The sequence below is a fragment of the Neurospora hispaniola genome (assembly GCF_033458365.1).
Source record: "Neurospora hispaniola strain FGSC 10403 chromosome Unknown B0T23scaffold_4, whole genome shotgun sequence".
NCBI classification, from domain to species: domain Eukaryota; kingdom Fungi; phylum Ascomycota; class Sordariomycetes; order Sordariales; family Sordariaceae; genus Neurospora; species Neurospora hispaniola.
Genome location: NW_026944409.1, coordinates 1,685,305 through 1,696,305, shown reverse-complemented (window position 1 = coordinate 1,696,305; position 11,001 = coordinate 1,685,305). Strand labels below are relative to the sequence as shown.

Genomic DNA, 11,001 nt, shown 5'->3' with positions numbered 1-11,001 from the left:
ATCATAGCGAATCATGGTATCACCATAGGCACGTCTCTTCGTGTGCGACATACTCCTTCATCTGTTCAGCATCATCGTCTTTCTCGAAAGGGGACCCATCTTCGTTCACGATGATACTAGTGTACATACTGCGTAGTTCTAGTGTAGTGTACCAAATCTTGGCGAAACGCTCGGCCAAGTTCGTCATGTAGCTCCACCATGGACTCCATACGAGTGTGCTGTGCGTCCCGGTCCCTCAACCCATGTGGCTATGTATGTAGTGTAGGTATGTAACGCGGTCTCACCATAGCTAAACAACTTGCACGCCGAGCGGCGCAGCCAAGTCGGAGTGGGAGCAACAGTTGAGAGATTTTCTTTTCTGATTCTCCGCCGGGGCCACGTTTCTGTCGCACTGCAGTGGAAGGAATGGAAGAGGACATATGAATCGGCCGAGAACCGGCGACATTCCCGACTTGCAAAGTTCCGAGCGTGTGAGAACTTGTGCTGATTGCCCGATGGCGACCCACTTTGAATGACCCCCTACAGTGACATTTTCCCGTGCGATGCTGAGTGTGAGGATGATGATGGGGGGAGCAGTATCCAACATGAGGTTGGTAGCTTTAGGCAACGAGGATAAGAAGGATACGGACGCTATGTGAAAAGCAAAGGCTGGTGGTGAGAATGAGCTGATCATACAACTTAAAGCAAAGCTCGAAATCGGGCCTGGGTGACAACCCGCGATGACAGGTAACGAGGCGAGATTGGAAAGGGCGCAGTCATATTTTCCCTCCCGGAAATGGTGTTGAAAAGTAAATGATGGCACGTAGTCAGTATGTACCTAGTTACAGGCCCACAACAGCTTCAGCCACGCCATTGGAGGAGACTGTTAGACATGTCTTCAGCAGTTACACTACATGCGAGTGTGCCTGATGAAGATGGGTGACACTGCCGTCCCGTTCACGGGATTGTCTTGTGTGTGTCTCGTCTGTCGAACGGTTTCTGCAGCGCGGTGGGCGGTGTGACAAGCTTTCACCAATCATTTTCACTCATGCCCTATTTGCACGTTTGCAGTTTCGAGAGCAGATGATACTCTAGACGTCCGACCTTGAGGGATACGAGAAGGCTCGCAAATCATCACAAAGACACTGAGCTTGAAGCGAGAAAAATAAAAGAATTACTTTTGCTCAGTTTCCAAACTGACTCCACTGAACAAAACAAGCACAGACAACGTTCATCGCATCTCCACGATCCGAGCCGCCAAAAACTCCACCAAGATCCGTGCCTTCCATGCGAACGACTGGGCGACAAACTGTTATCAGATTTTTCATCCGTACTGTATGTCTGTGTGTAGTGTAAGATGTAGTGTAAAGTGGGCAGAATCTCCACTTTCTTTCCACTCACACCTTCCACGTTTCCACTCTTCTCGTGTTGCGCAGCTGAGGAACGCCCACTGTTGATGGGACGAGCAAGGAGAGCAAGATCTGATAACTCGCCGGTGGAGCTCCGTAGCAGGAGAGTGTTCCCGCACGAAATGGTCGTAAAAGCAAAGTGAACATGGACAGCTCAATACAGCTCGCTTTAGCTAGAAGAGACCGTTACATAACTGTGATAGGGACATGATATTCTGAAAGCGCATCGGCCGGAGTCACCTAGGGATTCTTCCCTTAGGAAGTGCCCAAAACTTAATTTCGAAGGTATCATATATCAAAGATCATGTTAAGGGCCCCCGAGGCCGGACTGAAGATCATGTCCGAGGAAGATATTGGAAGTGGGGTGGGAACTTGAAGAAGTGGAAAAAGGAAGCTGGGGGTTGGGGCTGCATTTGTTTACATCGATGTCATGTTGACCTCTGAAAGGCGCCGTGCATCGAGGGGCAGCAACAAAGGGCATGCACGGCACAAGCACAGCAAGGACATTTGTTATTCCTTTGCTTGGCCATCATCTGTGTCAACTGTGCTGCACCCTTTACATCATCACTGAATAAACTTCGGAAGAAAATCCGGAGGAAAACCTGAACCTTCATTTTCGCAGACAAACTTTGGCCCCAACGTCAGTCGTACGAAATCATACATATCCCAACTACAATGAAGAAAACCAGACGTTCTTCGCTATACAAATGGTTTCGTCATATGAGGACCATATAATATAGAAAAGAAAAGGAGACAATTCCTAAGAAAAAAAAAGAAAAAAAACCTGAACTGAAGACTTCGAAGGTCAAACCCAGATTCCGGACTTTAACACAGGCGTGTTAACCAGACAAGGTACCATTGAAATGAGCATAAAGTAAAGATACCAACAGCACTGACGGTTTTGGCACAGGTTTTGTTCCGTCCGACCTGCCACCTCTTTCAAGACCTTAGGCTCTTCAAAGTTGGACGGGAATTTACGTTGGTTGAAGTTTCTGTTTGGATTGCATCGGTACAAGTAGGTAGGTGCGCGTAGGCATCTGTTATGGTAAAGTGGCAGGTGGCCTAACCGCCCGTGCTTGCTTCCTGTGACTGCTCCAGCTGAGGCAGCTTACCCGGTGATGGCTTCCCTTCCAACGTGTGCTGCGGTTCGCCCACATTGTCCCAAACCCACAAAAAGAAAAAAAAAAAAAAAAAAAAAAAAAAAAAAAAAAACAGATGTCCTCTTGACGTGAATGCAACCCTTTTGGTGAGGATTCTCCGACATCGTCCTTCAAATCTATCTGCGACCCATCAATACCCTTGTCCCGGCCAGCTTTGAGTATCGCTGGTCGTGCAGTAGATGGCCTTGGCTTGGTCGGGAGCCACGCTCGATTGGCATTGTCTGGACCCCTTTTTACGCATTGTTCCCTTGCCAGCAAGTGGCCGTTCTCGAGGAACAGTGAATGCTATATGAACCTCCAATGTCCCCCCATCCTCATCTGGTTTTGGATCTCTTCTTGTTTAGATTTCTTCTTTCCATCCTTCTTCAGGTTTGATCCCCAAGACGAACAGCAAAAGACGTCACATCTTGATCCTCGATCGAGATATCAACCAAAAAAGGTGTGTATATCCAAACCGGCAATAACCTATCAATGATTCTTTGCACATCACCCTTCCCCCCTGTCCACCAGCCAGTCCAATGTGCCGGCGCCGGAGAAGCTCGGTCCACGCCCTTTTTGTTGGGCGTGGTTGCGGCGGCTTGGCCAAAGTCTGATAGCTTGGGTTTGTTGTCAAGAGAGACATGGGAAAGGGGCAACCCAATCCAGGGGCGGCAGCATTGGCAGGAGCACACTACATAGACTGTGTGTGGGACTGGCGTGGTGGCAGGATTGGCAGGTCCCTTGGTCCCGTCACTACCTACCTATGTTTTTCTGCTGAGAATGGAATCACCTGGCACCCCAAAAAGTGACCCCAGCCTTCTGGACCTCGTCTCGACGGGAGTCAAGAAGAAGAGATCTCGCTGGCAACAACGGCGCCAACAAACAGCGGTGAAAAGGGGGCCAGAGTTGGGGTTGGGTCGTCGGACGAGATGGCCTCTGCCAGAGTGGAAAGATAGGACGACACGCGCTAACCCCAAACCTACCCCTCCGTAGACAGGAGCACAGGCACTTTTTGACGCCAGGACCCCCAATCTCTCAAAGCAACCCCTCCCCTGAACGGGACACGGCAATCTTCCGTCTCTTCCTTCTTTTTTCCTCCAGCTTTCTTGCCCTTCTCTCCTCTTCCTCTCCTCCTCCGTTACTTCCCCCTCCTTACTTCCCTCAATCCCCCCTTGACCTTCATCGCCAGACCCCAATTGCCCGCACAAGATGGCTACCCGTCCCCAGAACATTGGCATCAAGGCCATCGAAATCTACTTCCCCAGCCAGGTACGTCCAACACGCGCTCCGTACACGCACATCTCCCGCTGGCCGCGTTAGCTCCGGATGACGCCCCTCCCCCTTTTTGCAACAATCCAAAGAAACACACGAGATTCCCTCAGCAACGCTGCATAGCTATCGCAGCAGCAGCAACACATATTCTGCTTTTTGCCGGACTTTGCTCCCTGAGCTTCTGCCTCGCATTCCAAGCACATCAACTGACAGCTGTCATCTTAACTGTAGTATGTGGAGCAATCCGAGCTCGAAAAGTTCGATGGCGTTAGCACGGGCAAGTACACCATCGGTCTCGGCCAGACCAAGATGGCTTTCTGCGACGATCGTGAGGGTGAGTTTTTCCCTTCCCTCATATTTCGATCCACCTCTGCGCGCCTTTTCAGGGGCTGACTTGCCATGTGCCCTTCCAGACATCTACTCTCTTGCCTTGACTGCCGTCTCCCGCCTCCTCAAGAACTACGAGATCGACACCAACACGATCGGTCGCCTCGAGGTTGGTACAGAAACTCTTCTCGACAAGTCCAAGTCCGTCAAGTCCGTCCTGATGCAGCTTTTCGGCGAGAACACCAACATCGAGGGCGTTGACACCATCAACGCCTGCTACGGTGGTACCAACGCGTTCTTCAACTCCGTCAACTGGATCGAGTCTTCCGCCTGGGACGGCCGTGACGCAATTGTCGTCGCCGGTGATATCGCCCTTTACGCCAAGGGTAATGCCCGCCCTACCGGTGGTGCTGGCTGTGTCGCCATGCTTGTTGGCCCTAACGCCCCTATTGCCGTCGAGCCCGGTCTCCGCGGCAGCTACATGGCCCACGCCTACGATTTCTACAAGCCCGACCTGACCAGCGAGTACCCCTACGTCGATGGCCACTACTCCGTCAACTGCTACACCGAGGCTCTTGACGGCGCCTACCGCGCCTACAACCAGCGCGAGAAGCTCCTCACCAATGGTGTTAACGGCCACTCTGAGGATAGCACCAAGACCCCCTTGGACCGCTTCGACTACCTTGCCTTCCACGCCCCTACCTGCAAGCTCGTTCAGAAGTCGTATGCTCGCCTCCTTTACCACGACTACCTCGCCAACCCCGAGAGCCCCGTCTTCGCCGACGTTCCTCCCGAGGTTCGCGACATGGACTACAAGAAGTCCCTGACCGACAAGGTCGTTGAGAAGACCTTCATGACTCTCACCAAGAAGCGCTTCCAGGAGCGCGTCAACCCCGCCATCCAGGTCCCTACCCTCTGCGGCAACATGTACTGCGGTAGCGTCTGGGGCGGTCTCGCCTCCATCATTGGCCATGTCGACAGCGCCCAGCTTGAGGGCAAGAGGATAGGTCTCTTCTCTTACGGCTCCGGTCTCGCTGCCTCTTTCTGCTCTTTCCGCGTCACTGGCAGCACCGAGAAGCTTGCCAAGACTCTCAACCTCCCCGCCAGACTTGCCGCTCGCCGGGCCGTTCCCCCCGAGTCTTACGATGCTGTGAGTATTTACGACTGACCAATCAAGTCAAGAATACTAGTCAAGATGCTAACGATTGTACAGATGTGCGACCTCCGCAAGCAGGCCCATCTCCAGAAGAACTACACCCCCAAGGGTGAGGTCTCTACTCTCGAGCCCGGCACTTACTACCTCGAAAACGTTGATGACATGTTCAAGAGGACATACTCCATCAAGGCTTAAACGTCTTTCACAAAAGAAAAGGAAGGGAGGAATTTGCATTATACCACTATACACTAATAAGGATGGCGAAAGTCAGGCATTGAGAGTTGGAGACCACGATGATATCACGTACACTTTGTCATGACTTTATGGAGTAAGTGAAACCAGAAGTCCGGATGTCTAACTGCTAGAACTGGGAAGGTTCAGGCAAAGGGGTTGCTGGTATGATATCCAAACGGGCTCTAGAAAGTGAGAGATTTGGGAAGGAAAGGGAAATAAGGGAAAGACAGGAAGAAAACAAGCAAAGGCTAAAGGGCAAGAAAGCTTTGCGATTCTTCTTACATATTACACATACACCTTATACTAATACTCATCGGCGATCATGGGCCGGTTGATGGCTCATGAGGACCGGGGATTTTATGTGAATATACATGTTAAATAATTAAATCTGGTCATGCTCATTACTGAAGACGTTAGCACGCAAGTTGATGTAGTGGACCTATGGTTTATGATGTCTGGGGGAAAAAAAAGAGAAAAAACCAAGCACAGGCAGTTATTGAGAATTGTGTCGTTACTTTCATCCAATTGAAGTAAACTAAAACTCCAATCCAGCCGTACATCTGTATTATCCTATATTACCACCCTCTTTGTACCCAGGGTCATGACGAATCGTATAAAACCCGAGTCGAAAGGTCCACAAACGCCTCAAGCGTACTACCAGCAACGCCTTCTTCTCCAGGAGCCAGGAGCCCGGCAACTACTAAGGCGTTCCATACCCAGAATCTTTTCCATCCTCCGACCCCGTCGACCTCGTTTCATTTACTTCTATTACCGAGATCTGGGGAACGAGTATATCCTCCACTACCACAACCGCCTTGGCAAGATCGTCCGTTTTCTTTGCCCCCGGCGCAATACAATTGGCGATGGTCTGAACCTCTTGCTGGACGGGAACAACTTGAACCCTGATGGAATCCTCCTTAACCAGAAGAGGTGGAGGTGCAGTGATGTCGGTCTTTTCCTTCTTCGAGTGTTTCCTCTTGGACTTCTTCTCCTTGAATCGTTCTGGTTCAGACTCGGATTCGGATTCGGATGAAGAGGATTTGGTTGATGATGATGATGATGATGATGATGATGACGATGATGACGAAGAATCGTCGGAGGAGTCAGCGTCACTGATTGCTGCTTTCCTTGTTGACTTTTTGGACGACGACTTTTTGGAGGTTACTTTGTTGTGTTTACTGCTCTTTTTTGACTTTTTCGTTTCCGTTTTATCTTTCTCACCCTTCTCCTCCTTTTTCGTCCCCTTCTTCTCAGCCTCTGCTTTCTCCTCCTTCTCCCTCCGCTCCCTCGCCTCCCTCAAGTCCTTCTCCATCTTCTCCTTTCGTGTGTCCACAACCCACTGTTCTGCCCCCTCCACTGCCGCGGCTGCGTTCCGCTTGTGTTTCAACAAAAACCCCTGAATCTCGGCGGGACTGAACTCGTGCGCGGGGATCTTGTCCGCGAACTGGTCGGCTAACTCGACTACTTTGAGAGTGGCTTCGTCGCGAGCGAGTTCGCGCCGCGCTTCGGCTGCTGCTGCTGCTGCTGCTGCTGCTGCTCCTGCTGGGCTTGTTGAAATAGATGGGGTTTTGAAAAGGTCCTTGGAATCGGCATCAGAGGGTGCGTCAACCTCGTCGCCTTCAAGCGGGGCAAATATTGCCCGGAAAATGGCCGCCGTCATCTCCTTATCTGCACGCCCAAACTCAACGATCATGTCGACTCGCCCCGGCCGGATCAGGGCCTTGTCTAGCTTCTTGAGGTGGTTGGTGGTCATGATGAGAACGCGGCCCTCCTGCGAGGCGACGCCATCCAGGATATTGAGGAGGCCCGAGAGGGAGAGGCGGCCGCTTGGGGTGGGGGTGGTGGCTGTACCATCTCCTGCGGTTATTTGACCGGGAACCATGTCATCGCTGCCGCCATCGATGGCCGCAACCTTGCCATCTTCGCGTGTATGGGTAAGGCCGGCCGTGTCGATATCCTCCAGCAAAACAACGCATCGACGTGGAAGCTCGGAAAAGAGAGACGCGAGGTTCTCCTCATTGGCGGCGATGGAGGACAGGCTGACGATGTAAATCCTCATCTTGAAAAACCCGGCTAGCGCCAAACTCAACGAAGACTTGCCTGTGCCAGGAGGTCCATGGAGGAGGTAGCCCCTGCGGTAGGGAATCCCACGGTTGGCGTACCATCTGCGCGTTGCCGGGTTGAGGTAATCCGTCACATCATCAATCAGCTCTTTCTTGACCTTCTCGTTCAGGATGACGGTGGAAAAAGGACGCGAGGTGCGCGCCATGCATCGCTGCCAGGTGGGTTCACTACCCGATCCTTTAGTCGTTCCGCGGTAGATGAGCGTCTTGGCCTCGTCGCGCTTCATGTATACCTCTCTGGCCTCCAGCAACAGCTCCTTCAGGATCCAAGGATCTCTGCCAAAGCACTTGATGGAAATCTCTTCCCGCTCGCTGGAGAGCGAATACCCAGCCATGTCACGGCTCTGCTGCCGGCGGAAGCACAGCAGGCGCCCCTTGTACCAAAACCAGTGGCTGCCAAACGTGGGCGTGTACGCTAAGGCTTTCTTCCCTCCCTTGGCGGGCTGGTCATGGTCATCTTCTTCGGTCCCGTCTTCATCCTCGTCGTCGTAGTCGTAGCGCCACAGCCACCAGAAGCGCGAATTCAGGTTCGTATTGACGACAAAGCGCCGCGCGCCCTGGGCAAACTTTTGCGCGGCCACCCAGCCCATCAGCATGTTGTAGATCTCGTCGTCGGTGCGCACATCCACGACTGACATCATATAACGGTCGATCAGGTCCCAGCAGTAATCGCTAAAATACTGCCAGGCAAACGTGAGGGCGCCGCATATTAGGACGAGCGGGATGTATACGTTGAGATCGATGTTGAGGTTCTTTTGGACGAAAGCTGAGAATGTTGAGAAGCCGGGGAAGAACATGTCCAAGAGGACCATTTGGCCGGTCACAGGAGCGCCAGTAGTAGAGGCGGCAGGATTCGACACGGTAGAAGAGGTACCATCGGAGCATGAGACCGTTTGCCCGGCCATGTGTTGAAGTAGAGTGTCCATGTTGGTTTTCTGGGCAGCGGGTCTGAAGACCGCTGTCTGTGGTGATGTTGTCTGGAATTTGAGCCGGGAAAGAAACAGCGGAAGAAGGAATGGTGCTCTTATATTATCGGTTCTGTTTGCTTGTCGTCACTTCTCAGTTTCGGTTTGTTGTATCCTTTGAGGTGGTGTATGTGTATCTGTAGCCGTAAGAGTCCCGCCTCTCGTTCTCTTTCGAAGTTGGTTTGCCGTGGCACAGGCCCGCCCGTTGCGCCGAATTGGACAAGCCGGAGAAAAATAGTCAACCAGTAGTGAAACGAGAAACAGGTTAACGGTGACGAGCTTGAGAATTGTTCGGTGTAGCGTGTGAGAGTGCCGAGTTGCAAACTGGATACACCTATGGTACAATACGAAGAGGGTGGCGTAACCGAACTTGTGTTCCCCTTCAATGTCCCTGAAGAGGCGTAGTTGAACGAGGTGTTCCAGCAAAGGCAGAGTCAATCGACTTTATATACCGGGTTCGTTTGGGTGAGTGGATTTATGCTCCAGATTGTCGGAACTCCCGAATGGAGGATGCTTGGGATGAATGGTCAAGTCGACATGAAGAAAACATCGGGCGTTGAGCCCTTATATACTCTTGGTGTATGGATTCATGAAGAGTAAGGATACGTTAACCGCCAGGCAGCAATACAGTCAGCATGGTAGTAGCTGGGTTAAAATACCTCTAAAAGAAGTACCTCAGCAGGAGGTGAGCAGAGAAAGAGAGCAAATAATCAAACCGAGTAATAATCTCCTGGGCCGCCACTTGGACACGGCCAGGAGAGTGTACGCGCCGTGAAGGTATCAGGGTACACATAGTCCCTTGTCATCCCATGCATGTGATGTAAAGAGAATTGGGAAAGGGTCTAGCATGATGTTGACTAGAACGAAGAACTGGTCTCCACGTATCGGGTAAGGTGCGAATCAGAATCAGCCGCAGCACACATCAGCATACCTAACGCAAGGGCTCCCGTCAGCACCGGGTCCCAAGAGAAATGCAGCATGCAATGCAGTATTGCTGTAGGTTAGGACAACCAGTTGCAAAGCAATGCCACTGGACATGATTGAACGGTGGCTTGCAACCGTGATTTGGCCTTGCAAGGATACTGCAGTGGTGGCCGGGTCTCCAAAGTCAGAAAGGGGAAATCCTCAACAGCTCTCAATTCATCGTCACATGCAACCGTCCAGTAACCCGTACAGCGCAAGACGGGACGAAACTGCATGGCAGAAGCACCCGCACGAATTGCAGGCCGGCGGTGACAGCGAAACAGGAAACGTTGGAAACTTGGCGATACCGCGGCATGACGCATGGTGCAAGTTCGGAATGTAGCTCTGTCCCGGTTGTGTGAATCGCGGCCGTCCTCATTCGGGAACATGGTTGGTGTCTTTGCTGACCACCCACCGAGAGTGGACTCCCACGCCGTTACTCGTTCCTTTGAAGGGCAACCTCCCGGGCAGTCCCCAGTCAATCAATCTGCTGGGGTGCGACGTATGTCCGTAGGGTGCTGAAGACGACAGTGACAACCACTGCTCGTGTCGTGCCTTGGCGTATGACGAACGGATGGCAGTGCGGTTTGAGGTTTGAGGCAGTGAAGCTCTGCAACAGGCTGAAAGATTCAAATGCTGGTTGGCAGAATAGTGTGGGGTAGAGGGGATGTGATGTGTGGAAGGTGGTTGTCTTTGTCTCACCTGCCCTCCATAATGGGTCTTTCTGATTTCCTGACATCGAATTGTTCCAGTGGACGATAACCCCTATCAAAGCCTGTTTTAACCGGCGGAAAGAGACCCTTTGACGGGGCCTAGAACGTTTTGATAATATCCCCGAGTTGCTCCCCGGAAATGAGGTGGCTTGCTTTTTTCAACTCCTGATACTAGCCGAGTCCGACACTGCGCGTATTCTGGCACATCCATCAATGGCATCATCGTTCAGGCATGGAACCAAACAGACTGTTGCATCTCAAAGAGAACGAACCAGCCTCAGTGACTTGTCACATCTCGCTAAGTGGTAGGGCTGAATGGATGAGATTTGGTATCGAGGTGTTTGCGAAAGCGTTCAAGCGTTTGGAGGCCGCTACAGTATTGCTGTGTACCTACCTTATTACCCCACATTTTACCTCGCTACCTATACTTTGACCAATAATGAGTCCCATATGGTCCCGATGAACGATAAACCCTGCTTCGGGACCTTTGAGGCCGCGGCAGTGCAGTGCAATTGCAATCCTCGCCGTCATCGCCGGCCCCGTCACCTCGGCAAGTGCAACTGGCGGCCTCCGCATTTTTGGGTCAAGTTCGGCCCCACTTCGCCACTACTCCCGGATCACCACTGACCAGACACCTCTCGATGACCCCGCTTATCACACCGAGTTACTCATTCAAGTACAACCCAGCAATGCCTGACACTGAATATTCAACTCAAGTCTA

General features: G+C 51.9%; 4 protein-coding genes across 4 annotated transcripts; 1 reads left to right on the top strand and 3 right to left on the bottom strand.

The window, feature by feature from the left end:
- Positions 1-19: 19 nt before the first annotated feature.
- Positions 20-1,735, bottom strand: B0T23DRAFT_412482 (uncharacterized protein; the record flags this gene model as incomplete). Its single annotated transcript, XM_062839487.1, has 7 exons — positions 1,579-1,735; positions 1,383-1,541; positions 1,206-1,288; positions 1,043-1,129; positions 524-766; positions 212-483; positions 20-128 (listed from the first exon to the last, which is right to left on the bottom strand). Exons 1-7 carry the CDS (start codon positions 1,613-1,615, stop codon positions 20-22), a joined length of 990 nt encoding a protein of 329 aa, XP_062692847.1. The 5' UTR covers positions 1,616-1,735.
- A 2,201-nt stretch (positions 1,736-3,936) lies between these two features.
- On the top strand, positions 3,937-5,695 carry B0T23DRAFT_140727 (putative hydroxymethylglutaryl-CoA synthase). The gene is made up of 3 exons (XM_062832350.1): positions 3,937-4,133; positions 4,213-5,276; positions 5,340-5,695. Exons 1-3 carry the CDS (start codon positions 4,109-4,111, stop codon positions 5,475-5,477), a joined length of 1,227 nt encoding a protein of 408 aa, XP_062692846.1. The 5' UTR covers positions 3,937-4,108; the 3' UTR covers positions 5,478-5,695.
- A 310-nt stretch (positions 5,696-6,005) lies between these two features.
- On the bottom strand, positions 6,006-8,939 carry B0T23DRAFT_140695 (BCS1 N terminal-domain-containing protein). Its single transcript, XM_062832349.1, has one exon. It carries the CDS (start codon positions 8,563-8,565, stop codon positions 6,217-6,219), a length of 2,349 nt encoding a protein of 782 aa, XP_062692845.1. The 5' UTR covers positions 8,566-8,939; the 3' UTR covers positions 6,006-6,216.
- A 666-nt stretch (positions 8,940-9,605) lies between these two features.
- On the bottom strand, positions 9,606-9,964 carry B0T23DRAFT_442007 (uncharacterized protein; the record flags this gene model as incomplete). The annotated part of the gene is made up of 1 exon (XM_062840801.1): positions 9,606-9,964. The coding sequence occupies exon 1, from the start codon at positions 9,954-9,956 to the stop codon at positions 9,606-9,608; it is 351 nt and encodes a 116-aa protein (XP_062692844.1). The 5' UTR covers positions 9,957-9,964.
- Positions 9,965-11,001: the final 1,037 nt, after the last annotated feature.

Coding starts and splice junctions, on each gene's coding strand:
- B0T23DRAFT_140727 (XM_062832350.1), top strand. CDS start 4,109: ATGGCTTTCTGCGACGATCGTGAGG. Junction 4,134..4,212: donor TTTCTGCGACGATCGTGAGG/GTGAGTTTTTCC, acceptor GTGCCCTTCCAG/ACATCTACTCTCTTGCCTTG. Junction 5,277..5,339: donor CCCCCGAGTCTTACGATGCT/GTGAGTATTTAC, acceptor ACGATTGTACAG/ATGTGCGACCTCCGCAAGCA.
- B0T23DRAFT_140695 (XM_062832349.1), bottom strand. CDS start 8,565: ATGGACACTCTACTTCAACACATGGCCGGGCAAACGGTCTCATGCTCC.